This window comes from Acanthisitta chloris, unplaced genomic scaffold, assembly GCF_000695815.1.
Source record: "Acanthisitta chloris isolate BGI_N310 unplaced genomic scaffold, ASM69581v1 scaffold1462, whole genome shotgun sequence".
Lineage (NCBI taxonomy): Eukaryota > Metazoa > Chordata > Aves > Passeriformes > Acanthisittidae > Acanthisitta > Acanthisitta chloris.
In genome coordinates this window covers 1-26,030 of record NW_008661971.1, presented here as the reverse complement: position 1 = coordinate 26,030, position 26,030 = coordinate 1, and the positions used below count along the sequence as shown (strand labels likewise).

The 26,030-nt window shown below is 43.4% G+C and overlaps 1 protein-coding gene across 1 annotated transcript; it reads left to right on the top strand.

Annotated features, from left to right (window-relative positions):
• Positions 1-23,482: 23,482 nt before the first annotated feature.
• On the top strand, positions 23,483-26,011 carry LOC103798152 (collagen alpha-1(VIII) chain-like; the record flags this gene model as incomplete). The annotated part of the gene is made up of 2 exons (XM_009070397.1): positions 23,483-23,795; positions 25,610-26,011. Coding segments are annotated over exons 1-2 (715 nt in total), but the record flags the coding sequence as incomplete, so codon positions are not given.
• Between the last annotated feature and the right edge of the window lie 19 nt (positions 26,012-26,030).

The following is a 26,030-nucleotide window of genomic DNA, read 5'->3' as shown; positions in this document are numbered from 1 at the left end:
GCTTTTTCTCTGTGTTACTTAGCTTTGCAAGCCCTGGTGTATCTCAGAGTGATCATATGTGAGGAGTTTGTTGTGCATACTGTGAGTGCCAAATACTTGAGCCCATGTTGTGTCTGTAGGTGCTATAGGTGCCTGGTGGGGTTTTCTCTGTACCTCCTGTAGGCATACCTGACAGTGTCTTGAGGGATCTATTTCCAATATCAGATGCTTGCATAGCTTGTCCTTCAAGTTCAGGCATAATACCTATTCCAGATGCTGTGCAACATATTCTTTCTTATCCTTATTGAGACAGATAGTTTTGTACTTTCAGATATCAATTTCTTTACTGTGCATGAAACCTGAAGTCCCTTCTACCTGGCTTAAAACTATAGTAGTAATGCACACAAGTGTTCAGTAATTGTGAAGAGCTGAAGATAGAAGGTCTCACCAGACACTCCTCCTTTGACTTCCCTCTCCTTTTAATTTCCTCTTCCCCCTCACTTTTTACCTAGAAATGGACTATTTTTCTCTGAGATTTGGTAGTGCTGAATGGAGCAGAATAGATGCCTGAACATACATGTTGCCTTCTCCTTCCATGGCCAGATGTGGGATACAAACACCATTTCACATGTGATTAAACTCAGCCAGGGGTGAATATGACCTCTAAATGGGAATTATAATGCACAGGAACTGCAGACACACTCAAAATTCATTCCCTTGCTTCCCTAAATGTAGAATGGTTAAGATCAAAGGGCTGGTGCTTACCACTTTCTACCTACCAGCAGAAAAATCTGCAGATTTTGGTGTGCTCAGAGCAAAGCACATTCCACCATGATACACTCCCATGATAGCTAGAAAACAAAGTCCCTTACCCTTTGACAAATGAGAGAGGGTCTAAAAACCTAAACACAGATTAAAAGACAGGAAGTGATAAAGGACTAAAAGGAAAGGTATGTCTTAATGCTCAGCTTATATGATATTTGCCCTGGCCAATACAAGGAATAGACTGTTTGTAATGAGCTGTCTGTAGGTGACTGAAGTAACTGGGAGAAGGGAGGACTCTCCTCATCCAAATGCACAGGTGAACGCTGTGTCTTAAAATAAGATTTTACCTTTAGCAGAAAGAAATATTTTTCATTTATCATGCCATGATAGTTCTGACACGTAGACAATGTAACACAGCTATGTTCCAGCCAGCATGGGCCATAGCACCTAAATAAAGGAGAAATATGTGAACGCGAGGGGTTTTTAACGCAAGAGGAGTGTTAGCCCTGTGCCTGTGCTGAGCGGATGGCTCACGCCACCTATGGGGCAGTGTCAGTACCGAGATGTGTCTGCTCCCAAAGACTCCCCCCGAAAATCCAATACAGTTCCCATACGGATCAAAACTTGCTCCAGCAAACATTTGAATTGGCTGTAGTACCTGTCAGTATTTAAATACATATACATCAAGAAGAAACATTTTATCTTCAGATGCTACACCATTTGGTGTTCAGCGTGCTTGATTTTATAAATATACTTGCTAACAATCCATTTTTTATCCTGGATACAAATAAGGATATGCAAACACCCAATTCTACTTTGATTATTGCCACAAATTAGTTACAGCAACTGTATCTGGAATTACAAAGATTATACAAGGTGGGTTTTAAATGCCAAGCCCATTCTGTCTACTAAAGACTGCAGCAGATGATCTAATAAAAGTCCAAATGAAGTTTATAAAGCTACAATTGCTCATAAGAGCTGGCCATCCCTGAGCTGACCAGCACAGTGTTTGCATTAAGCCTAGATGAATCCCAGTGTGAAGCTCTGGTGCTAAAGAGGAAAATCTCTTAGATTATAGCTGTAGAGATTGTATCTTTTCTTTAGGATTAACAGTACTGCCTTTACAACCATGCAAGTGTCAGCCTTTCCACTGCTTTCAGAGTCTCATTACAATCACCCACTTCAGCTCTTTTTTCATTGATTAGCACTATCTTTTCCGTAAGTCTTAAGAGGTGAGCTCCAAAACCAAGTCACAGCCTGAGCAGCTGAGCTTGAAGGTAGGGGCCACTGATGGTGGTAGGAGTCCTTCCCCTAGACCCCAAGCAAAAGTCTAATCCTCTGGGACAGCAGGCCACAGGCTTGCTCTGCCACCCTGGGACAGGGTAAAGGTGGAGGAACCTGGTGAAGACACAAGGACTGCAGCATCCCTTCCCCACCCACTGAAGCACTGGGAAAAGCCTGTGGCAGGAGGTCAGTGCATGCAAAAGACATGGCCTACACATTTACCCAAATCATGCCCTGTTTAGTTTTTAGTTCCTTCAGCAAACTGGGCTGTTTACAAACAAGACAAGGACTTACGTGATTAAAACAAAAAATTGTTCCAGACCTTACTACACTCTTTTCTCTTTTTAAAGTACTAATCCACACCAAACCAGTGTGATTTTTGGTCAGTGCTTCTTTACCCTCTTCACCTCCTCCTCCACAAGACGTTTGCAGTCTCACTGAATGCCATATTGGGAAGTTGGCAGTAAGGAAGGCTCCTCTGCTGTTTCTTAGGAGATGAACTAGCTACAAACAGGAAACAGTTGTTTTGTTCAGCCATGTTATCCCAATTTTACACATGGACAATGCCATTGATGCAAAGAGAGATTCTTCCAAATTACATTACTCAGAGATTAGCATCAAGGCCTAAACTTTATTCCTCTCTCACAAGGTGTAGAGTTGTAAAGTTTCCTTCCAGTAAGATCCATTTCTTATAGCTTTTTTGGTTGGTTTGGTTTAAGTGAAGCACACGTTTTTCTAGGACTGAAGCATTTCTGGAAAAGACTTTGAAAAAGGCTGCTCTGGTGATTTTAAAACTGGAGTGAAATAGGTACAGAAGCAAGATAATTTCATATGGATCAAAACCATTCATTTATCCAGGATAAATGATAATGTCAAGACAAAGAAATGTGTCCCTTTAATTGTAGAGTACTATTCAATCTCTTAATGGCATCATAGATTGTTAAGGCAATTATTCTTGAAAGCTGCTGTAATTAAAGGCATAGGGAGGATGCTCATAGAAGGGTTTAAATAGAGTTAATTCATTGCAGTTACTCAGGCCAAGCAATGAATTAGCATGTAGAATTTAAGTAATAGATTGAGAACTTACCAAATAGCACCTACAGTTTCATATTAACTGCAACTGCAGTTCTAATTTGCATGGATGAAGTAGAACAACTGATGTGAATAATTGCTTTAGACACTATAATATATACAAAAGCAAAGCCAGTAAAAAAGAGCATGCAAAATACGCCACCTAGCATGAAAAAAAGAAGAGGAGCTCCAGTCCTGGGGTCCCCAGAGACAAATCCATCTGATTTTCCTTAAGAAAACACTGGGGGGGGATGTGCTGTTTTAATTTCTTTTTTGGCCTCCACTACATTGTTTATCTTGAATGCTCATCTTCTTGACAACTATATTTTCAGGAAACTATTCTTTTGCATCTCATAGCCCTGAAGAGAACCTGAATAAATGTGTCTGCTCATCAAGACTGACTTGTGGTCTATGTGTGGCTTTATTTGAAGTTAGAGGTTCAGAGAGACCTGTAAGCAGTCAGCTACAGGGACTGGAAACTGTGAGAAACAATGTAGTGGATAAAAGGGTTTGCTGCCACTTCCTGCCACACTTCAAGTAACTCGGTGTGTTGCACATTTATAAGCATGAGAAAGAGAAGACTAATGACTTAGTATAGCCATCATTAAAATGTTCAATGTACTTCTGACACCATCACTCAGAGCTAAGTAAAAAGTTTCAGGCCCATTTTGCAAGTAAGCAACTATAGGAGCTTGTCAAAGCATGGCAATACCTACACAGCAGCCCCAGAAGGATCTGCAATGTTTTGCAGAAGCACAAAAGACTTAGCTTCAAACCAGGTAACGTGGGCACCTTCGCCAGTTGGACTGCACCATCTTGATGGTCATCACAGGTTGACTTGGCAACTTATTTCTATTCTTGTGCTATAGACCCTGTCTGGAGTCCTGAACTCCAGATGTGTCCTAAATGAGATGTTGGAACTGATGGACTTTAAAACACCTTCTTCTAAGAAACAAATCTCCCCCTTGATTTACTTCTCTTCATTGCTCCTTTCCAGCTCCAATACAAACTGTAATGCAGAGGTTAGAACATGCCAAGAAGCAAGAGCTGTGGAGTGACAGCAAACAATACACATATGGGCAGAGAGGAGCAGGGGCTGGTGGCTCAGGCCTGCCTTTTCCATAGGAACTTGCCCAAGGTCATCAAGGTAGTTTCAAACCACCTTACACACATCTATTTCTTTTAAAGCTTGAGCCTGCTGCTTGAGTGATGGAGTCCAGATATGCCAAGTCAGGATTCACAACCAGAATTTTGCCACCCCCTACCACAGCCCCTCTGCTGTGAGCAAGCAAGCAGGATTCAATTCCATTGGAGGAGTTTTTCTCAGAGCCATTGGCCAATCCATTATTTAACTCAGCAATACCAGACAGTTTATAATCTGGTTTTGGTCTTTTTTTCAGAGATACTAGCATGTCTAGGTCTATCCTTAGGAATTCATTGGGAAAAAAAGTGTAAGCCAGTATCTCCTTAGTTCTCTAGGGGCAGCATGTCCTCACAGGAGACAGGAACAGTATTTCACAATTATCATTTTCTAATCCTCTCCCCTCCAGCACTGTAGGAAAGAAAGAATATCTTATAAGAACAGGAAACATTCAGCATGTACTGTTTCACAAACCTGATTCAAAGCAACAGCTCCACATTCAGAGAGAGCAACTGTGAGAGTCTGTGTCCTATCTGAAGTAAAAAATCATTGGCTTTTCTGGATACTAACACTTTAGCTTACTTATAATGTGGATCCTCTGGCAGCACACAGCTGAGCAAGGCCATTGATATGTGTCTTAAAATGTGGTAACCTTCAAATTGGGTTTTTCTTCAGAATCATCTATATTATGACTACAATGGTACCACTGCATTTCTTTACAAAACAATTCAATTCAGGAGTATTAGCCAGTGAGGCAACATCACCAAGAGTGAACAAGGCTGAATGACAAGTAAGTTAAAAGAGCCCTAGTAATGAGTTTAATGTATTTGGAAGCCCTGGGTCCTCCCATTTTTTTGTTTTTTTTTTATGCACTAATTTTCTGTGGTTGGACAAAGATCAAACATAACAGTGTGTGTAGCCAGCATACAATATGTGCAATCACTTTGGTTAAATTATAAAAAAGGCTAACATCTAGCTTGTCCATGTCATGTTATTTAGCAAAAATAATGATGTAATTAAATGGGTTTAAATACCAAAAACATATGTATCTGTTTACATTTACACTTTTTTCTCCATTTACAAAATAATGGGTTTGTTAGAAAATAAAATTCAATGAGCTTCATGTGTAACTGGTGGAATTCTGCAACTCAATTATTTCTTCATCACAATGGCAAGAGAAACTCCAGCACACAAATAATCTAGACAATTTATTGGCTTGATTGCAGCACTGGCACTTGGCCTGCAGAGCCAATGAGCAGTGGTCTTTTCCACAGGTATGAAGTGGGTTGGCTGGTAGTATCACCTAAGCCATGGTGAAGGATGAGTAGAACATTTAGTGCCCTACTTCTAGTTAAGCTAAGAAATCTTTGAAGTATGATATGTTGATTTCATGAGTGTTTAAAGCAAACTTCTGCAGGAAATGGGATCCACATGCATGTTTTCTTGGGAGTTCCTTGTAAAACAATAGTCAAGTCTGAACACAAGTATGTATTTATAATGTAATAGATAGGTTTACTTTACAGGTTCTTCCCTCATTCTCCTACTGCCTGTAGGTCTGTACATCAACAGAGACATACAAAGTCTGCTTTCATTTAATTAAATGGGATCTTTGTCGCCAGTTGAAAAAAAAATGCTATCAGATATATGAAATAATGTCTGTTCTCATGACATCTCCAGCCGAATTTCCAGGAAGACTTTGGGATAGTTTTGAATAGATGAAAAGAATGATAAGAAAAACATTTCCTTAAGAAAAAAAAAAGAACAACAAAGGAAAGCAACACTCCCACTTATCTTCCAACTCTTCCATCTTTGGAAATTTTCCCTTTAGCTCAGAGGGGCTAGGCAAGTAAAGCTGTTCATCTGTGACATCCCATTAAATGTCATCATTAGCAAGATAAGACACAGTAAAATGGACTCAATAACAATCACTGTTGTCCACTTCAAACCAGATACTTTCAAGCCCTGTGATCATCTGTACAGCAGAATACCAATATCAAGAAATTAAGCACATGAAAAAGTTAAGACTCAGTGATACTGGTTATTCTGCCTATAAATAGGGATTACCTCCACTGCAGTCAAAATGCTACTACAACTGAGAACAGAATCTGGGCTAGTAGTGGATACCTGTTTACTTAGCTACACAATAACTGGCCAGGGTTTGGGTATTTTTAAGCTAATACAAACCAGAGTGATTCTAATTTCACTGCCTGAAAATGGTAATTTCATAGATCTAAACTGACATTTGTTCCTTGCCAAAATATTTTGCACTGGCACTTACTGTTGGAAAGACTTTTTTTTTTTTCTGCTGCCAAGAATTGAATAAAAGTCATCCAAATTATTCAGACCTTAATTGAGCAAAATTTGCATTGTAGTTTTGCTTGATTAAGAAAAACAGGCTGTAGTCTATTGCATGGATAACTGTCTGGGCATATATAGGATGAGATCCATTTAAAAGTCTTTTACAACTAGCAAACTGTATACAGGTTACAGTTCCCATTAAAATTAAAAGGGTTATCTATTTATGTCAATTTGCCTTTTTGCACAAGTGACCAGTTCCCTAACTGTTGAATTTCACAATTCTAATGTTGCTAATTGTCACATGGAAGTAATTAATTAAATTACTTGAGAAAAATCTGTTCCAGATCAAGTAGAGGTTTTTTTTTATAATTGTGGAGGCCTGAATTACTGAACTCTAGGAAATATACTTCTTTTTTTTTTTTACTTTGAAAAATAGAAATTCACCAGTATAGTCAATGCACAGGAACTAGTGGGACACAAGTTTCTCAGAGTTACAGTCTCTACTGCATGTAGTTTTCTGTCATGTCTGTTCAGATTTCTGCATTTTATCTGTGTCACAGATCCTCCCAAGGAGAATTACTGGACCTTCATAGTCAGGAGGTTTCATAAAATATTAAACTTCAGCAATCATTTTTAGCCTGAGGCAGGCAAGGGAAAACTAGCCAGGAAATTCTTCAACAATATTGCGTTAATAATTTTGCATTTCCAAATGAAAAATAAGTAGGTTTGTCCACTCTTCCATAACAGTTATCACTACGTTATGAATGCCACAGCAGTGCTGCATGGTCACAATGCACTGATGACTGCAAGTGGAGGAAAACACAGATCTCTCCCCTTCCCTTGGATGACTTGCCATGGCTTAGTGCTGTGACAAGTTCATTTCAGGTGTCACATTTAATCAAGATAAAGACTTCATTCCAAATCAAAGACATAATGGCATGTAATCCTTATTACAATACCAAAAAAAAATAAAAAAAAAGAAGTAAACTACAAGAAAAGATAAAACAAGGTATAGCTATTGGTCATAAAGGGACGCGAGATAAAGTAAGAAGGAGTTCAGGAAGAGGAGAGGCATGAGTAGAATTTAACAGCAGTTCTCAAAGGTGATTTATGAGACTTGTACACACATTAGGAGATAATCCAGTCTAGAGCCTGAATAGGCAAAAGATACAAAACTGCCAAAAAATGAGAGATACCAAGTTAGGGCTTTTCTAAATTTCTTAGTGATTTTGATTACTGGTGCTGCCTTTTAGGTTGAAGACAAGAAATAGAGGAGGGCGATCATTTATTTCTATAGATACTATTTGAAACTAATCCATTTAAAGGCAATGGCATTGTCATGTGGCAGCAGTTTGTACATTTTGCCCACTATGTCTTCAAAGAAGAGATGAAAACCCTCCCTAAGGTTGCCTTACTTCTCCTCTCCGTGTGTTATTTTCAAAAACTCGTAGCAAAAACAGTATCTAATGAAAGAGCAAACATGGATGCCATACAATCCCACTGATCATAAAAGCTCTTAGATTTTTGTCCAGTACAATCACTGCTGATTTATTATTAAAGCTTAAATCGGTGATGATGGAAGAAATTGGATTACCCCTCAGCTCCAAGCAGAGAGCTGTTAAATCTCTGGTATGTCAGTTAATTCCTACACACGTCCCTCCTCAGAACTTGGCTCTCCTCCAGGTGCTTCTTCCTTTGCCTGCCATGAAGGTGCTGTGCTCTAGGGTCACCTCAACCAGCAGCATGAACCAGTTATGCCACCGCAAGGTGCTCTGGAGCAGGCCCAGAGAAGAGCAACGAGGCTGGTGAAGGGACTGGAGCACAAGTGCTATGAGGAGAGGCTGAGGGAGCTGGGGGTGTTCAGCCTGGAGAAGAGGAGGCTCAGGGGAGACCTCATCACCCTCTACAACTCCCTGACAGGAGGCTGTAGTCAGGTGGGGGTTGGTCTCTTCTCCCAGGCAACCAGCAGGAGGACAAGAGGGCACAGACTCAAGCTCTGCCAGGGGAGGTTTAGGTTGGATATTAGGAAGAGATTTTTTACAGAGAGAGTGCTCAGGCATTGGAATGGGCTGCCTGGGGAGGTGGTGGATTCACCATCCCTGGAGGTTTTCAAGATGAGACTGGATGTGGCACTTAGTGCCATGGTCTAGTAATTACATAGGGCTGGACTTGATGATCTTGAAGGTCTTTTCCAACCTGGTTGATTCTATGATTCATACAGATGGAGAAATACCAACAAAGCTGACTTGGAAGCTTTGGATTTCTTTATTTTAATTCTTACTAATTGTTTCATTTGTGCACATATGCTTATGTGGGCAGGACTTGCTATCTCAGCACATTGCTCAGAGTCACTGATATGGCTCTGCTTCTCAGCTAGAACCACCTTGTCATTTAGCATTTCTTCAGCAGTAAAGTGCTGCTCTCTAAACATAGCCTAAATTGCACCCAGTGTCCAGTATTGGCACTTGCCATAGTGTCTGTCAAAGGTTTTTGGAGCTCACAAAGCTGCAAACATATCTTTCAAAAACATTACCTGCTGGATGGCTTTGCTAACAGAACTTGTGAGTACAGTCTTTTAAGGAGCTCATTCCTACAGGAACAAATCAGCCTTACTATTTAATTATTGAGAATTTTGCAACACTTTTCAGGGAATACTGCTCAGACCCAAGAAAAAATCCTCTCAAACTCTGAGCCTGTGGGCTACGATTATGTACTCCAGAACATTTCTTTCCTTAAAATAGTTAAACAAGCTTTCCACAAAGCAGATTAGAAGCATTTCTATCAAGAATACATGATTTCCACTAACACCTGAAATCTGAGCAGGTTTTTTGACCAAAGACAAAATAAACTTGAAATTAATGTGGGCGCCCCATCTTAGAGTCAAACAAAACACACAAATGCAAATCATTGTAAGCATTGCTGATAGTCACTCTGCTGTTTGGAGAAATATGAGTCCTTTTTCCTTGCTAGAGCAATATCAGACTAATGGATTAAATTTTATTTTGGTTGAGCCATGGCCTGTAGGTAGCCATAACCTTTGGTTCTGATGTTCAGCAGTAAGAATCTGGTGGACAAAGTTTGTGGGGAAGGATATAATTTCACTTAAGTGTATCAATTTTTCTGATGCCAGATTTTGTGAAGTGAGTCATTGTAGACTTAACTGCATCATCCTGGGATGGGAATACCTAGCACATGCCTTAACCACTCCTTTTGCACAAGAATAATTTTTTAAAATAAATACCTGCTTAAAGAAAAAAAATCAAGATTTTAAAACAAAAAAGGAGGACTGGGAAGGGAATGGAGACCTTAGCTGATTGACAATGCACGATATAGAACCTTTCAGATCCTAGTCCATGAGGGGTTGTTTGCATCTGGCTACATAATGGAGTCCACATGCCTGAATTAGATGCTGGGACTCCATACATGTGTGTAAGTGGAGTTAAGTGCCTCAGAAGGGGATTCACAAAAGCCACTGTTTGGGGAGCTGCCTAAGCCAGCCAAATAGGAAAAGCTGAAGATTGCAGTTCATTCTAAATCCTAGCTCTCTCCTGGGTTTAAGTGCCTTCTGGTGAATGAAGTACACAGGCACAAGTCCCTCCACACTCGGCTCATGGCTCACAATCCTCTTTTGAAGGCAGGTGCCAAATTTTTCTTTCAGATTCTGAGCAGACATCAGCAGCTCAAACACAGTCATACTTAGGCTCTGCAAGAGAGGTCTAATTCCTTCCTTCAGCAAAAGGTACTGAAGTTTGCATTTCCTACATCCTAGGCATGCCTGAGCCAGCAGGCTATAGGCATCAGCACCCAGGAGGTGGGTGGGAAGTGGTACAGGTCACAGCAGACCCCAGAAGCCATAGGGAGGACAGAAAGCAATGAGAAATTTTGTCTGAAAGTCAGGGAGTCATAAGCAGGCAAAGGGAGCCTCAAGTCCACACCTGGCACTAACAAATGCTTATGCACTGGGACCAAGACTCCTTTGAGGAGGATTTCAGTGGCCTGACAGCTCAGGAAACAGCTAATCAGCCCCCAGTCAGGGGCTTGGATTTCAATTATGGATTGAAGTGCTTCAATTTCCCCCTCCAATCCTATATCCTCATGTGCTTCCAGCCTCACCTCTGCCTCACTGTGCTGCAGGCAGCCCAAGGGAGGCTGGTGTCCACCTTGATCCAGTTGAACAGCTGGGTAGCAGCGTGTTTGTCAGCGTATCACCGCTGGCACAGTCCTTCATTGTGGCTGCAGCACTGATGAAATGCAAGTGCTGGCTCTCACCGTGGATATTTTATAACTGTTAGCCTCAACAGCTGAGCACTGACCAGCTTTACAGTCTATATATTTGCTAGTCTCACAGTTATCAGTCATCATGGGTCCAAATGGCTGCAGTGAACATCTCAGATTATTTCTCTTGGAGTAGGGTTGAGAGACTTAAGTGAGTGACTGATAGTATTTGCTCTTCAGGGTTTGGCTTTGCTTTCCTTTGGCCTTAGTTGGATTATTCCAAGGTGACAGATATGGAAATTTCAAGTCCTTTAAACCGTAGCACATTGGATTGCATGTAGGAAATTAATTCTGCCTCATGACATCTTTGAAGTTTAAATGAATATATATTTTCATGGATCCAGGATAAGTATTTGTGAGCGGGGTGGGGAGAGTCTTTTGTGTGTGTGCTTCAGAAGTTTCCTTTTTCTTTGATGTGCTTTTGAGAGATGTGGCAAACATTTGCTCTAAGTATTCACTGAATCAAACCTACAGGGAGTATTTCACAACTCAGGCTGAAAGTTTTTTTGGTGGTGTCATGCTACCCTTATTTCTGCACTTGTGGAGTGGGAAGAGAGTGGTATTTGTGTAGGCCTGTACATGTTACACTTGTTAACAAGTAACAATGCTTTCAAGCTTTGACTCTCTGCTCCTGAAGTGGTTGAGTGCTTATGTGCTGAAGCAGGCTTGAGTTAGATGTATTTCTTACCTGCTGCACAAGAGGAAAAGACTGAAGGTCTTTATGGGCAGATCTAGTCTGGTATGACACAGGGATGTGTGTGAGCAGTTCAGCCATGGTGACAGTCTAGAGTAGTGCACTAGAGTTTTTGGTGGTGATTTGCACCCAAGTGCCAGATTATGAAGAGATTTACATTGGTAGATGCACTGTCAACCATCTGGCTACTTCCACCTTCATATCTGCCCAAAGGTATGACCCAGAGAACAAAGGGTCTTCCATAAAAATTAAAAGCCCAGTTTGAAACCATTTTAACCCAGTGAGTGTTTAGTTGTGGTTATTGTCATCTTAGCCTTTATCTAGAAAATTAGCATAAAACCAAAATAATTTACCCATTTAGGAAATATGATTGTGAATTAAGTTCTACTTGATTTTGTGAATGGAACAGTGTCAGGTCATGATCAGCACATCCTAGCATATATGCTGATATCTGCAGCATTTAATAATCAAATAGGAAAATAACTTGTTAAATAATTTTAAAACAGCCTCCTGATTTCTGTCTGAGTGGAGTAGTCTAGTAGGTTTAACCTTCTAAGACAAGATTATTTCTTCCACTGTTTGAGCAAAGGTAGGAAAAGCATGCACAAGGCAGGAATTTTTTTAATGGTAAATAACCTTCCAATAAAAATTGTCTGAGAGGAAGTTTTTTCAAGAAAAATATTTTACAGACATTTGTTATTGTTTTCATATCTCCCTTGGACTGGGACTTTGGGGTTCCGGGAAGCTGTTGAGTTAGAACACAGCAAATAAAAATAAGGGAGAGAGAAGCTGCTCTTTCTCTCAACAGGCTCATCAAAGCACAGCGAACGGAAATATTGTAAATGGTAACAATTTGTCTCCAAAATAAAGCCTCTAAAGCCTTTTGCTTTTATTTAAAAAAAAAAAAAAGTCATGGAGCAGCATGAGGGCAAGAGCCAAGAAAACACATTTTGTACACCATCAAAGTGAGAAAAGGAACATAAATGCTATGCCATGCCAGTCTCAGACAGAGGCAATCAAGCAAATTTTATGGCAAGAAGGCAATGTGTAAGGCCACGGGATTGCAACAGGAGTCACAGAGAACAATAAATTATTTCAAATAAACATCAGGCCAACTACTTCAAGAGTCCCGCACAGATTCCTTGCTTTATAGTGCAAGAACTCCAAGGACTGTTAAATGCTGCTCGGGTTGCAAAGGCTGGAGAATGAGCACTACAAAGGGGCCCATGAAAGAAAGTTTCTTCATAGCCAAAAGAATTCAACTAAAGAACCTGTGCACCCAGAATTAGACTCTCTTGATGAGATTTCATGATCTTGATTCCTTGTTAGGGGTTAATGACCACCATTTAGATCACTGTAAAGCACTTAAATTCAATCAGTATGCATGCAGTGCTAAAAAGAGCTAAAGAGTTCTAAACCTCAGAGAAGTCCCTGCTTCATCACTGACAATAAAAAGCCTAAAACCTACCCCTTTCCAAAGAGCCATCCCTCCTGCCTGCCTCAGGTACCCCAGAGTTGCCAGGAGCTCTCACCTCCCAATATGTCCCACAGCAAAGCACTGGCCAAACCTCAATATTAATGGTGACAGACAACTGCCTTTCCCAGAGCTGTGTCTAGCTTCTGTCCACCCAGGACATAGTGCAGCCTTTTTGTCCCAAAATGAAGACATGGTGACAGTGGCTGTTGCATGGCAGGACATCACACCGCGGCAGGGAGCTGTGGGGAACCCACAGGCCATGCAGGACAAGCCAGACCTCAAGTGGTACCAGAGACTGAAACAGTACTTGCCACAGCCTCAGGATCAAGAGAAGCACAAGAGCAGCTTTTGGCCATTTTTCCCTTGTCCCTTAGGTTTAGCACCAAGTATACCTTAGCCTGGAAAGTCCATCCTACATGAATATTACACCTGCAGACAGCTGTACTGCTTTACACAACACTTAGACTAATAAAACAACAGATTATCCTCCCTGCGACATCTGTAACAATCACCATTACCAAGAGTACTTCTATGATCAGGATTCTTCTTTCTCTTGGGAAGAATTATTTCAGTATTTCAGTAAAATACATACTCTAGCACCTAGTTGTGTCTTGGAGATGTTAATGAATGGGATTTTTGCATGCACATCTAAGCTTTCCTAAAGGTATTAGAGATCTCCTAATTCACAGAATGCTTCCCTCTAAGCAACCTTCCCAGACACGTGAAAGAAAATCCTAAACCAGATTGTATTAGAATAACACATATATAGCCAGAGATGATCTTTTGTGTCTTTTTAGGACTCAGTGCGCCTTCACAAAGCTCACAATTTATTTTTTCTGCTTTTAGTACAATAATTTGATTAATCAAATGAGGAACTAAGAGTTCTCTGGCCAGTAAAAGTGGTAGATATCCTTCAGAATAAGATTCTGCCACTTGCATGTATTTGGGTGAAGATTCAGGATATGCTGGAGTTTGTTAACTTTCAGAGGGAGTCTTCTTCCCTCACTTCTGCCTACTGCTATACATCTGATGAGATGGAGCATTTCACTGATTAACAAGTTTAACAGTGAACTGTGCAGAATATTCACTTGTCATTTAGAGCCAATTGCTAGCATGTGGTTTGTTCACGAAGCTGTAGCTGGATGAACTGAGAAGTAATGAAATGGAAACTTTTTACACTTTTACCAGTGAGTATAATTCATAGCAGCACTGCTAGAGGCTTTGGCTTAAAATAGTAAAACGCTGTGATACGCTTTGCAAACTATTGTACCATAATAACACGCAAACAATTGTACCATGAAAATTTGGGAGGCTTCTACTCACGCAGCCAGAACAACCTATCCCAGGGCAGAGTGAGGCCAAGAGTGGTGAGTGACAGCTGAGAAGGGAGGTTTCTAAAGAAAGGCTGCAGTTCCTTGCTCACACGGTGAGTGACAGCTGAGAAGGGAGGTTTCCAAAGAAAGGCTGCACTTCCTTGCTCACACTGTTTTGCAACCAGCAATCTCCAGAGCTCATTATCAGCACCTAAATGTTCAGCCTACTGCATCACACACTTCAGTCTGAAGTGCATCTTTGGCTGTTTGTCTTCGCATTTATTTTGGGGTAGTGGACTGGCAGCAGATGTGAAGCATTCTTGCCCAAGCCAACAACACCCCTAGGAAACAGTTGGTTGACTATCAAGGCACTTCCATGAAAACCAGCCTCCTCTCCAGTGGGCTGTGCACAGCAAACCTGTTACATCTAATAAGGCAAATTCCTTGGATGATGTCAGTGCCTATGCCCCACCAGGAGCTCCTTCTGCACGCTCGGTAGCACCACCACTTTGGAGAAGGAGCTCTCAGTCCAGTTCCCATGTTGAACAAACAGTCTGTGCTCGGATGCACTGGCGGCCAGTCCCAGGCTCTGTGCCAGGAGGGTGATTACGTGCTGATAAGTGGGGAGGCCACTGTACACTTTGATCACTTTGTGTGTTCCACATTATTTGGTCCGGGTTTATGTGCCTCATGCAGCCGATCGCTGAACGGGGAGCTAGTGGCAGTCACTTGAGTGTCTCCATCAAATCTGCCTGCCACCAAGACTGTAGGCAAACTGCCCAGAAGAGAGCATTACGCAGAGGATTCAAGTGCATGCTGTATGGCAGAGAACAGGAAAATGTATTCAAAGGCAGGTATTTGCTAAATCCTACCTATAATTAATTCTAATCCCATAATTAAAGTCGCATGCTTTTCTGCAAACATTCCCCCACGTTGGTCCTTCCTCCCCACCCCGAGGTCAGACACCGATTTGTGCAAACAAGTACACTCCACCACGCAAGAGAGCTGCATCCCTGGGGACTGTGGTCACCCAGCCAGCAGTGCCCGATTTACTGATCCTTGTCACGGTTCTCTGCCATCTGACTCCAAGTAGCTTTCAGGCATTTTCCAGCAAACAGCATGTGGGCCAGATCCTCAAAAACATGCAAGAGACAAACTCCCCTGGAAATCAATTACAAGCACCAGGCATCTTAATATCATCATAAATCATGAGCTTCATCTTTGTGTTGAGGCAGCAAAGTCCTGTGCCTGGGAGTTAGGGGTTGTGGAGATGCCAGTCTAATCATGCCCAGATTTTCAGAGAGAGAAGGAGATGCCTGTTGGGGCCCAAGTAGGTGGGGCATAAAGAGAAGACTAAAGGCAACAGAATTATGTCTCCATGGTCTAAATTCTCCTTCTCATCATGACTACTTCCACTCCCAGAATGTGTTTTCACACACATGCACACATAAATACCTGCACACAGGCAACAGATGCAAATATACACTGTTTGGGAGTAAGAAACAGGGGAAGTCCAAGGGTGCTATTTCCATACAGAATGCTGGGTAACCATCCAGACTGAGCACACAGTGAATGTATTTGCAGAAAGACTGAAGCAGGGGCAATTGCTTTGTCTTTGGAAATGGATTTACAAATGAATAAACAGATCTCCCCAGGCACTGCATGAAAAGATCACACAATTACCACTGAAGCCAAAGATAGCTTATTGATGATCATCAGTTTTTAAGATGAAGCCATTTATTTAGTTGCTTGCACTCTTCTTGAAGAAAGAAACTGAATTTTTGAATTTTAAAATTAAGTGGAAACAAGGATCTGCCACATGTTGAATATTCCCCATTAGCAGCAGGTTTATGCATGTGTGCATTTTAAAATGTTTATTATGACAATACTTGTTATGACTGCCTTAGATTTAGTAAATACCACATGATAATCAGACACAGTTGTTAGACCTTGAGCAAAATATGATTTAATTTATTTTTAACATACTGAACAATAGCTATTTCTTGGTAATCTAAACTGAACACAGACAGTCGAGACTACTTTTTTCCTTGGAGGGGACAGTGAAAAGGAGGGAGGGGAAAAAAAAAGTAAACCTGATCTCTGTGGGAGAGTTTCACAAGAGGCAAAAAAGCAGGATTACATTTACCATAAATCCTGCTTTCCTCCCTACTGAATGCACAGGCCCTTATAGACCCTTTCACAAGGTAAACCCTTCACCTACAGGTATTGCCTTTAATGAAGTTGTAGGCATGGTTAAAAGCAAAATGATGCAGGACCCCAAACCTTCTTGGGCCAAAGTTGCATGGAGCAACTGCCTCCTGCCAACAACTGTCCTCCTGCTCTTCACAGCTGAAAGTAAGATTAAATCAGTGTAGCTAGTCTTAATGTGTGCTACAAAACTGGTTAGCTTTCACAGGAAATCTGTGTCAAGTTATATTCGGTTGCCTTCATTCCCTGCTTTTATGTGGAGTATGCCTGAACTTGCAAAAAGAAACCCCCCATGTTGTGTTTAATCAGTTTGATTGCAAATTCAAAAACATGTCTCCAAATGACATAAACCCTCATCTGGCACAGAAAGGCAGAAGAGTGCTTTATATTCAGGTGGTAATGTGTACATTAAGTGGCACTCTAAGCTCTTGAGCAATACAAAATTATTTGGCAAGCAGAAGGTTTTTTGGTTTTCCTGCCCCTCAAAATACGAGTTCCTACTCAAATTCAGTCTCCATCAGAAAGTACTCACTGACTGAAAGGTTAGTCCTCAAAGGAGTTAATGACCCAGAAGATGAATTTTAGCTGTGATGAAGTTTTGAAATAGTGTCTTTGAAAACTGTGGACAACAACAACATGCTGGGAAGTTCACTTCCCAAGTCACCTACACATCGTGGCACCGGTGCTGAGAACAACAACCAGCATTTTCTTGACTTTTCACATCTAGACACCTCTCACTCAAAGTCACCAAAGCTATTCACTGGATAGGAGTAGCTTAGATCACTAGAGGAACTAAGACCTCAATAGCTGCTCTTTTGTGCTAAAAGTTCTTAGAGGAAAGGTAGCCAGCTAACAAAGTTAGTTTACAAATGCCAAAAAAACCACCTCAAGTTATATGCCTAGTGCTTAATCCAATGCTTTTCAGGTGAGGGAGACCTTAAAAAAAACATGTATGTGGTGGGGATGTGCTTGCAAGTACAGCCCAGCAGTTTAAGGGATCTGGATTGTAGAAAATAGGAACAGTGTAGGTTACTTGTTCCCAAAGTAGCACTAAAAATGAAAACACAAAAAAAATAGTTATCACTTTGTGAGGACTTTAGCTCTCTCTTACAAGCCCTTCCTTGACTTCACAGGAGCTGCCATGTACCTCTGCATATGAACCTGGGGCCAGCCAGGGAAATCCCAACAGAGAGCAACTGTGCATCTAACCCCCCAGCTCTCTGCAGCACAGTGGTGTTACACCTTACACACACGTTATTGGCCATTTCCATTGTGTTATGCTGTTCCTGCATGTCTCTATATGACAAAGAGAGACTTCAGTGAGGTTTATAATGTTCCTGTGGTATTGGACCCCCTGTTCCTAAGAGCAGAGCCATCCCTAGATACCCCATTGTAGATACTTGGTAATACTATCAGTTATCAAGGTCACCCCAAAAGTAGCTGTGTTCCTAACCACTGAGTCAAAAGCCTCCTGGAGAACTTAGCTTTTCATAATTATTTTTTTTAGTAGCACTCCTCTAGGAACAAAATCTCCAGTCAGTAGGATTTTTATTTTGCAGCAGTCATTTTCCATGTGGAAATCTGAGCAAGTCCATCCCCCCAGTGCAGTAGGGAATAGGTCCCTGCAGCTTCAGGCAGCCCCTATGGAAGGGACCCTAGGGAAAACAACTTCAGGTCACTGAGATCTACTCATGTTTTATGCCTCTCTGGGAAATACAGCAAGGCATGGTAAATTAAGCCCATAGGGACAGTCTCTGAGTGAGTATCTTAAAGGTTCTGAGACATGAGTAAATTTCAGTTCACCCCAGTACTGGTTGCAGAGTGATTCTTTCCTGTAAGAACGAATAAATCAAGGTCTGGCTGCCACCCTTTGCAAGACCACCTATGATTTCAAGTCCCACGTGGATGGCATCACTATTTCCATACATTCTAACCCCAGCCATTATTTCTTAACACCAATTTAAGAATTATGACTGCTGGTACATTTTGTTTTGTGTTCTGTTTCTACTGACAAACTTGAATAGCCAGAGGAAGGTCCTTGCTAGTTTTCTCAGGAGAACAGCTCTACCGAAGACATTATTGAGAAATATTCTCACTTAAGCTTTGCCCATAAAAATGTGCTTTTTCAGGGAATTGTCTCTCACCCACAGAACCAACCACGTGTTCACACAAAAGCAACTGAACACTGTGGTTTAGGATGATGTTCCTTCATCCTCAAGTGGCTTGTCCTATACTAGGTAAAGCAAAATGTTTATTGTGGCTTAATCCAAATGACAGGTGCAAAATGCTGTGTGACATGGTGTGAAGGCACTGCTGCTTCTCCTCCATTTCCCCTCAAGACATTCAAACAGTTAAGGTAAAACTTCGCTTTCTCCTAGCCTTTGGCTTTTCTAAAGGTGCACACAAGTACATAGACACAATCCTATTGCTTTCTGACAGAAACCCAGGAGAATTCCAATCCAAAACCAACTTACTGTTCCACTAGCAGACACCTTTGAAAGCACATCAGATCACATTACATGAATGCATTTGGAGATAATCCCTAAATTGCTGGGATTTAGGTGAAGGGTGTGGGAAGTCTTACACTTTGGCTGCATCTTCAACACAGATTTTTCTCCTCTTCACTCTGCTATTTTCCTTATTAAGTCCCATCACTGCTGGGAAAATTCTCCTTTTGCTGTTCATAAGCTCTGGAGGACCTGTCCAACATTTAGGATCTATAGACTTCTTGTGAAAACCAAAAGCAAGATTTTCAGTAGCTTTTAGGCAATGCTAGTGGTTTTCTAGTGAGGTCTTCAAACCAGAGCTGTGCACCCAGGCTTTCAGAGATAAACTGCAAGGCAGAAAAATAGAGCCTCAGCTTCTCTTCAGTATATAAAAAACTTTTTAGAGAAGCCAAGTAGGATAAGACAGGCAATGAGCTGAAACACTGAAAGACTACCCGGGCATCCCTCATGCTGCCAGGCAGGCTTGCCTTATAGTGATGGTATCCAATAGCAGCAGCACACATGACTCTACCACGTTTCTCATCAAGACTGATTTTGTCTCATCCCTCCTTCCTTTGAGAGCAGGGGAAGAGATAAGCTGTATGGTTGGCACCAAACACAGGCTGCTTCTCCAGTACCTGCGGCAGATCCCAAGACCCAGACAGCTCACGAGGCCACTGGGGAGGCTCTGACCTCCTCCCACAAAGATGTCAGCCAAATCCCATCTAGCCCAAGGTTGTTCTGTAAATAAACCCCCGCCTTTCACCTCAGCTAGTCACAGGCACCAGCCCCAGCCAAAATCAATAGATGAGAAGCAATGTGTCATTTCCAGGCCACACTGGTTGGGTTGTGATGAGTCAAAAAACACTACAGGAAACACAGATGCAGTGAGATCACCTCCTTCTCCGGAGCCTTCCTATCTCTAAAGTTTTGCCTGATCGTCCTCAAAATTTCCATGTGTGCACACAAAAACATCTCGTGTGCCACACGGTCGTGCCTGTTACACTGCAGGTGCATTGCGTGACGCTTGGGAGGGCCAAGGGAGCCAGGCACAAGCAGCAGGAGGTTGAGTTCACGGTGAGCTGCAGGCAGGCTGGTGTCTCCCCGTAGGAAATTTTTCTTCAATTATTTCAAATACCTCCCACTCGCACACAAAGCCCATGTTTTGTAATAAAAACAAGGAGAAAATCTCATCCAAAGGAATTTTACCTATTTCCCTCTCTACTTATTCCACTGAAGTTATCTTTTTTTAAAAAAAACAACCCCCCCCAAACTGGTCACCAGAACAACAAAGTAGCCAAGAAGCTAATTTAATAACCTCATTCTTCAAAATCCACCCTGCCCTTCATGCTTGTAGGTTTCAACAACACTCCTAAGTTACCCAGTATCTTCTGATTTTTTTACAGGTTTCACTTAATTTCTATCTTCATACAGACAATGCTTTTCCTTGGGAGAGATGCACAAAATGCTGCAAGTTTTCCAGTAGCTGGGATTTTCCCTGCAAACTGAGGCAGGTGTCACCCTATTCAGTTAGAGAGGCAAAGCTGCTGCAAGTTACTCATTATAGTACAGAAAGGAGCAGGAGGCCATCAGAGACAAGAATGGGGACACCTCCCCACCCCACCGAAAAAAAGAGAAAGGTTGCTTGGGATCCATGTGCCCAGATGAAGCTGCAGTGGATTAATAAGCTACCACGTCCCAGCCAAGCCACAGTAACTCATCATGCGCAGGCTGTCCTAACAGCCTAGTGCCATTGAGCTTTAAGCAGAAATACCACGTCCTAAGGCCCTAATCCCTTAGCTCACAGCAGCACAGCCAGCCGTGGGCTAAAAGCCACGTTAAACTTGCTGGAGGAGAAGCATTTGCTGCAATGCTTTGCTGAACAAGGATGTGCGACTGTGCTCGGGCTTTAGCTACACTTACAAACTCCTGTACATCTTGGCTCTGGGTTTCTTTGCCACATGGCAGCTGGTTACATCCAAGACTTTGAATTCCTGGAAGAGAAAGTGACTGTAGAAACTCAGCCATGCAGCATATGCTCCATCTAGCGTTTGTTCACTAATATTCCATTTCCTTAGGTGGTTTGTTTTGTTGTTAACACATAGTTCCATCTTTTCTGTAGCTCGTTCGTCTATATACGATCATTATTGAAAATATTAACATTCTGCTTGTTTCAGCTACACAGTTTTGATGTCGTCTCCACGGACACCTTCAGTAATGATGATACGCTAATTTCCACGTAGAGATTAGATCTCACAGGGCAGAATGAAGGGAAAATATTTTTAAAGAGCAACAAGCATTTCTCCTTGTGCTTTGCTAATGCCAAATGAATGGGAAACTTCAAGCAGGCATAAAACATAAAAACTAGAGGATCCACAATATCACCACCTTCAGCACAGCATGAAGAGGTTTAGGTTGGATATTAGGAAGAGATTTTTTGTGGAAAGAGTAGTCAGGCATTGGAATGGGCTGCCCAGGGAGGTGGTGGATTCACCATCCCTGGAGGTTTTCAAGATGAGACTGGATGTGGCACTTAGTGCCACGTCTAGGAACGATGGCAGGGTTGGACTCAATGATCTGTGAGGTCTCTTCCAACCTGGTTGATTCTATGATTCTATGAAAGCAGGAAGAGAAGCAGCTTCTGTGGGACAGTTGATACCAGCCCCCATGGTGCTCAAGCCAAGCTGTACAGTGGCGAGTGGGGGAAACGCAAGTCATGACTCTGGCACTCGATGCCTGCAGTGCCACTGACCCACTCCCTGAGCTCAGCGAGTTGCACAGCTGCCCTCCAGCCCACTCACACCCTCTGCCCACCAGGCACAAGTACCTCGTGGACATGGTGCAAAGTCCCAACCTCGCACACCCTTTTGAGCCCCACTGTTCACTGTGCAGCGCCAGAGGAGAAAGCGGAGCCGCCTGCTGCCCCCTCCTCCATAAACACGCTTCCTCCTGCAACCCCACCTACCTCTCACACTTTCCCCTCTCTTGGCAATCCCTTACCTGCCCGAAGACAGGTCTCTCTGTAGGGCCCCTGTGAGGACACATCCTAGCCCACATCGGGTTGCGTTGTCCCCAAAGCAAGGGGCTCCTCCTGCATGCTGCAGAATCACCCTGTGCAGGGGGAACAGCAGCTGCAGCCCCACGAGCAGCTGGACTCGGGCAGAGACAGCCAGAGCTGGAGCAGACATGGAGGGCACAGTGCTGAGCCCCTTTGCCACAGGTCAAGGTGCTTTTTTGTCCTTGATGTTGAGCCAGGCTGCTGGAGAACAAGAAAATGAGCAGGTGGCACAAAGCCTCCTTGGGCCACCCTCATCACACCAGGGCACAGCAGCTGCTAGGAGCAAGTCCCAAGGAGCAGTTTGGCAAAGCTGTGCAGCATAAGTGTGTGGTGAGGGCTTTTCCAGGTGCACAGGTTGGGTGCAAGGCATATTTGCATGCTGGAAAAGCAGGGAAAATGGAGACAGCCATCAAGCCTGGCAATTGCCATGTGCATTTGAAAAGGGCAGGACTAGCCTACCTTGAGGCAAAATACTCCAGCACCTGGAGAGTCTCATTGTACCACACCCTGTCCCCAGTTTGCACTCATTTAGGGAGTTCACAGTTCCTGATTTTCTGCTCACCTGCTGGTAATGCCCTTACTGCAGAAAGGAAAGCCAACAGCAGATGGGAGAAGTCCCAAGCTTATATTTCTACAACAAAGTAAAAGAAAAAAGCCGAACCCTGTTCTGTTGTGTAAGCAGGACTGGTAAGGCTCTGGGATGGGGTGCCTGGTGACAGGGTCTGCAGTGGGGGAGACCTTGAGAAAATAGTTTAACATCCCCAGAGAAAGGCTTGGGTTGGCTGATCCTGCCTAGAGCAGCGACGGCCCGGGTAGCCCCTAGGCGTCCCACTTCTTCTGGGTGGAGGCTGATAGGATCCCGGCTCAGCTTAACAGGAGAGCTAGTAAGGAGCTGCGGTGAAACAGTCAGCCCTTGGACCCTGCAGCCACGGGGCACAATGCTAGGCACAGATTTAAGCTGCAGAAGCTGAGCTTTCATTGCTGTGGAAAGCAGAAGGGACACTGACAATTTAGCTGCCTTGGGCAGAAAGTGTTTTAGGGATCATGCGCTGCCTGCTCTTCCCCTGTGCCAGAAGTTGCAGCAGAGCTCCCCAAACCTGTGCTGTGGCAGTGATGCAAGTGAGAGTGACAAATTGCAGCTTGAAGATGGGAGAGAGCAGGTCCCTGTGTGGAGAAACTACCCCAGAGGGCATAAACTAAACAGATGTAAGGGCATTTATTCTAATAGTACTATTTTAGTAAGAGCCTTCAATAAACCAGCTACAGGCCTACTGCAGGATGTCCTCCAGGGCAGTGCACAAATCAGAGACAATCTGCAGAGGTTTAGCTCCAGTTTGCTGCAGAAAATGAGAGCAGGTTGTCCTAATGGGAAACAAACAACACAGAAAACCATCTTCTGCCAACTGTGGGTTTTGTGGTGTTTTTCACAGGTGATGGCCGCACTGTTCTTCCCTGTGCAGCTGCTGGCAGTGGCTGTCACTGTTTACCTAGAGCTGGTGAGGTCTGCTCAAGGAGGTGCCTACTATGGGATCAAGCAGCTGCCACCTCAGGTGCCCCAGTACCAACCTCTTGGACAACAAGTACCTCACATGCCACTGGGCAAAGAAGGCATCCCGATGCAGCACATGGGCAAGGAGATGCCCCACATGCAGTATGGAAAAGAATACCCCCACCTGCCTCAGTACATGAAGGAGGTCCCGCAGATGCCCCTGCTCGGCAAGGATATGGCTCCCAAGAAAGAGAAAGGTAGGCTTAGCATGTTCGTCACCACCCCTTGCATGGTCCAGCCTGGTGCACCAGAGCACTGTTTGCCCGGGTGGGACTGAACATTGGAGCAGGCTGTGCAGGCTAGGCACTGCACTCTTGTGCCCAAAGGACTGGCCAGGTTTGTATCTGGCCACAGGTGGACATAAAACAGGTTTGCAGGAGCTGTGGGACAGCTCAGGGTCACCAGCACAAGGCCACAACCATCATCCAGGCTGCAGCACAGCCTCTGTGCAGCCCTACCTCTGATGAGCCTCCAGCAACTAGGACTAGCCCCAGGTTTGATTTGGTGCTTGTTCAAGGCCAGGACAAACTTTGTAATCTTACCTGCCTGCAGAAGACCCTCTGATGGGGCTTTAAATGATGACCCAGGTAGACAAGTCAGGGTCTTGCCTGGAACTGCTCCTACTCTCACTGGAACAACCAGACCTAAGAGCCCAAAAGTATGAATTTACAGGAATATCAATGTTTTGTCTGAATTTGGGCAGACCCTGTGATTTAGAGGTTTGCAGATAAAAACATACAATTGCTCTTCTGACTCTGGAGTGCTCTTTCTGTAGGTTATTTATGGGTGTAAGAGGCACTGAAAGTACAGAGGATTACTGCATGAGTCTGCACATAAAAGCACTTTCCGTATTTAGTAAAAGAAGTTTGGACAATATTAAGATACTTAAGAAAACAACATGAAATTCAAAAGTACAAAGGGAAACCAGGAACATGCAGTGTCAAAATCCATGTAAGGACAGCCAGCATCTGTGAGACTTCAGACAAGCTGATTAACTCTCTGTCTTACTGATGCTTCAGCTAACCACAGCCTGCACTGGCTTCAGAGAAAAACGGAAGATTTCAGGGCCTGTTTTTAGATTGCCTGAACAAGCACCACTGGCTGTAGTAAAATCAACCCACCACATGAGCAAAGATCTTCTATGTGCATAAAACACAACACGTGCAGAGAGGGAGGGCTTCTGCCTCCCAAAGCACAGTTAATTCTCTTGTCCTGAAATCCCATCTCTCACCTTCCTTCAAACCTCTCAATTCTTTAGCCATTTTACAGCTGGAGAGACTTCCCATGTAACACAAAAAGCCTAGAGCAACCGAACCCAGCACAACCACCCCCATGAAACAACACCCTCACCCTGACCTACAGTGCTAAGTGGTGACATACACAAAAACGTGGGTTTGGGCAGTTAAAACATTGTTTAGAAGTGCCATGAGTAGATATGGTTATGCCAAAATAGCAATGCTGGGTAAGGCTGTAGGGTCCCAGTAATACTTCAATGGGAACCAAAGCCTTGGTAAAAATGCAGACATACCTATGCACAAACTTCTTACTGAGAGAATCTTTGAAAACTGATCTTGCTTGTGTAAGCCCCTTCAGCAAAATCACTTTTATGTCAGGACTCCTCCTACAGTATGAGAGCACTGAGCAGCCTCTGTGTCTTGCAAAAACTCTCACAGGTGGATTAACCTAGAGCAGCATGGGACAAAATGCAAATTTCACCATTTAAGATTGTATTGGTGGTAAACGCTAAGAAAGAACAAAAGGCTTTTACATGTGATACAAAAGAATTATTTTATGGAAATGGAAGCATATATGGAAGTTTGGGGTATGCAAAAGAGCAGGAGCATCCTCTTCGCTCCCGGCACCAACCTGTAACTCACTCGCCGGCTCTGCCCACCACAAAACCACAAGACGTGACAACAAGCACATTCAATTCAAAACAGCCTGTGTGTTTTTCAGAGGATGTGACTACAATCACTCTCTCCCTTTCCTTTTTCTTTTCTTCCCAACCCAGAAATGCCCATGCGTGCTCTGAGGGGTGAGCAAGGTCCCCCCGGTGAGCCTGGACCAAGAGGACCTCCAGGGCCACCAGGATTACCAGGTCATGGTGTGCCAGGAGCCAAAGGAAAGCCAGGCCCACAAGGATACCCGGGAATTGGAAAGCCTGGTTTGCCAGGGATGCCAGGAAAACCAGGGGTCATGGGGCCCCCAGGGCCGAGAGGAGAGATGGGGCCAAAGGGGGAGATCGGGCCCATGGGGATACCTGGGCCACAAGGACCACCAGGGCCTCACGGGCTTCCCGGGATAGGGAAAGCAGGTGCTCCAGGGCTGCAGGGACAGCCAGGGCCAAAGGGTGAGCCTGGGATGAAGGGGCCACCGGGAATCCCCGGGATCCCGGGGCCCAAAGGGGAGAAGGGTGTTGGGATCCCAGGTTT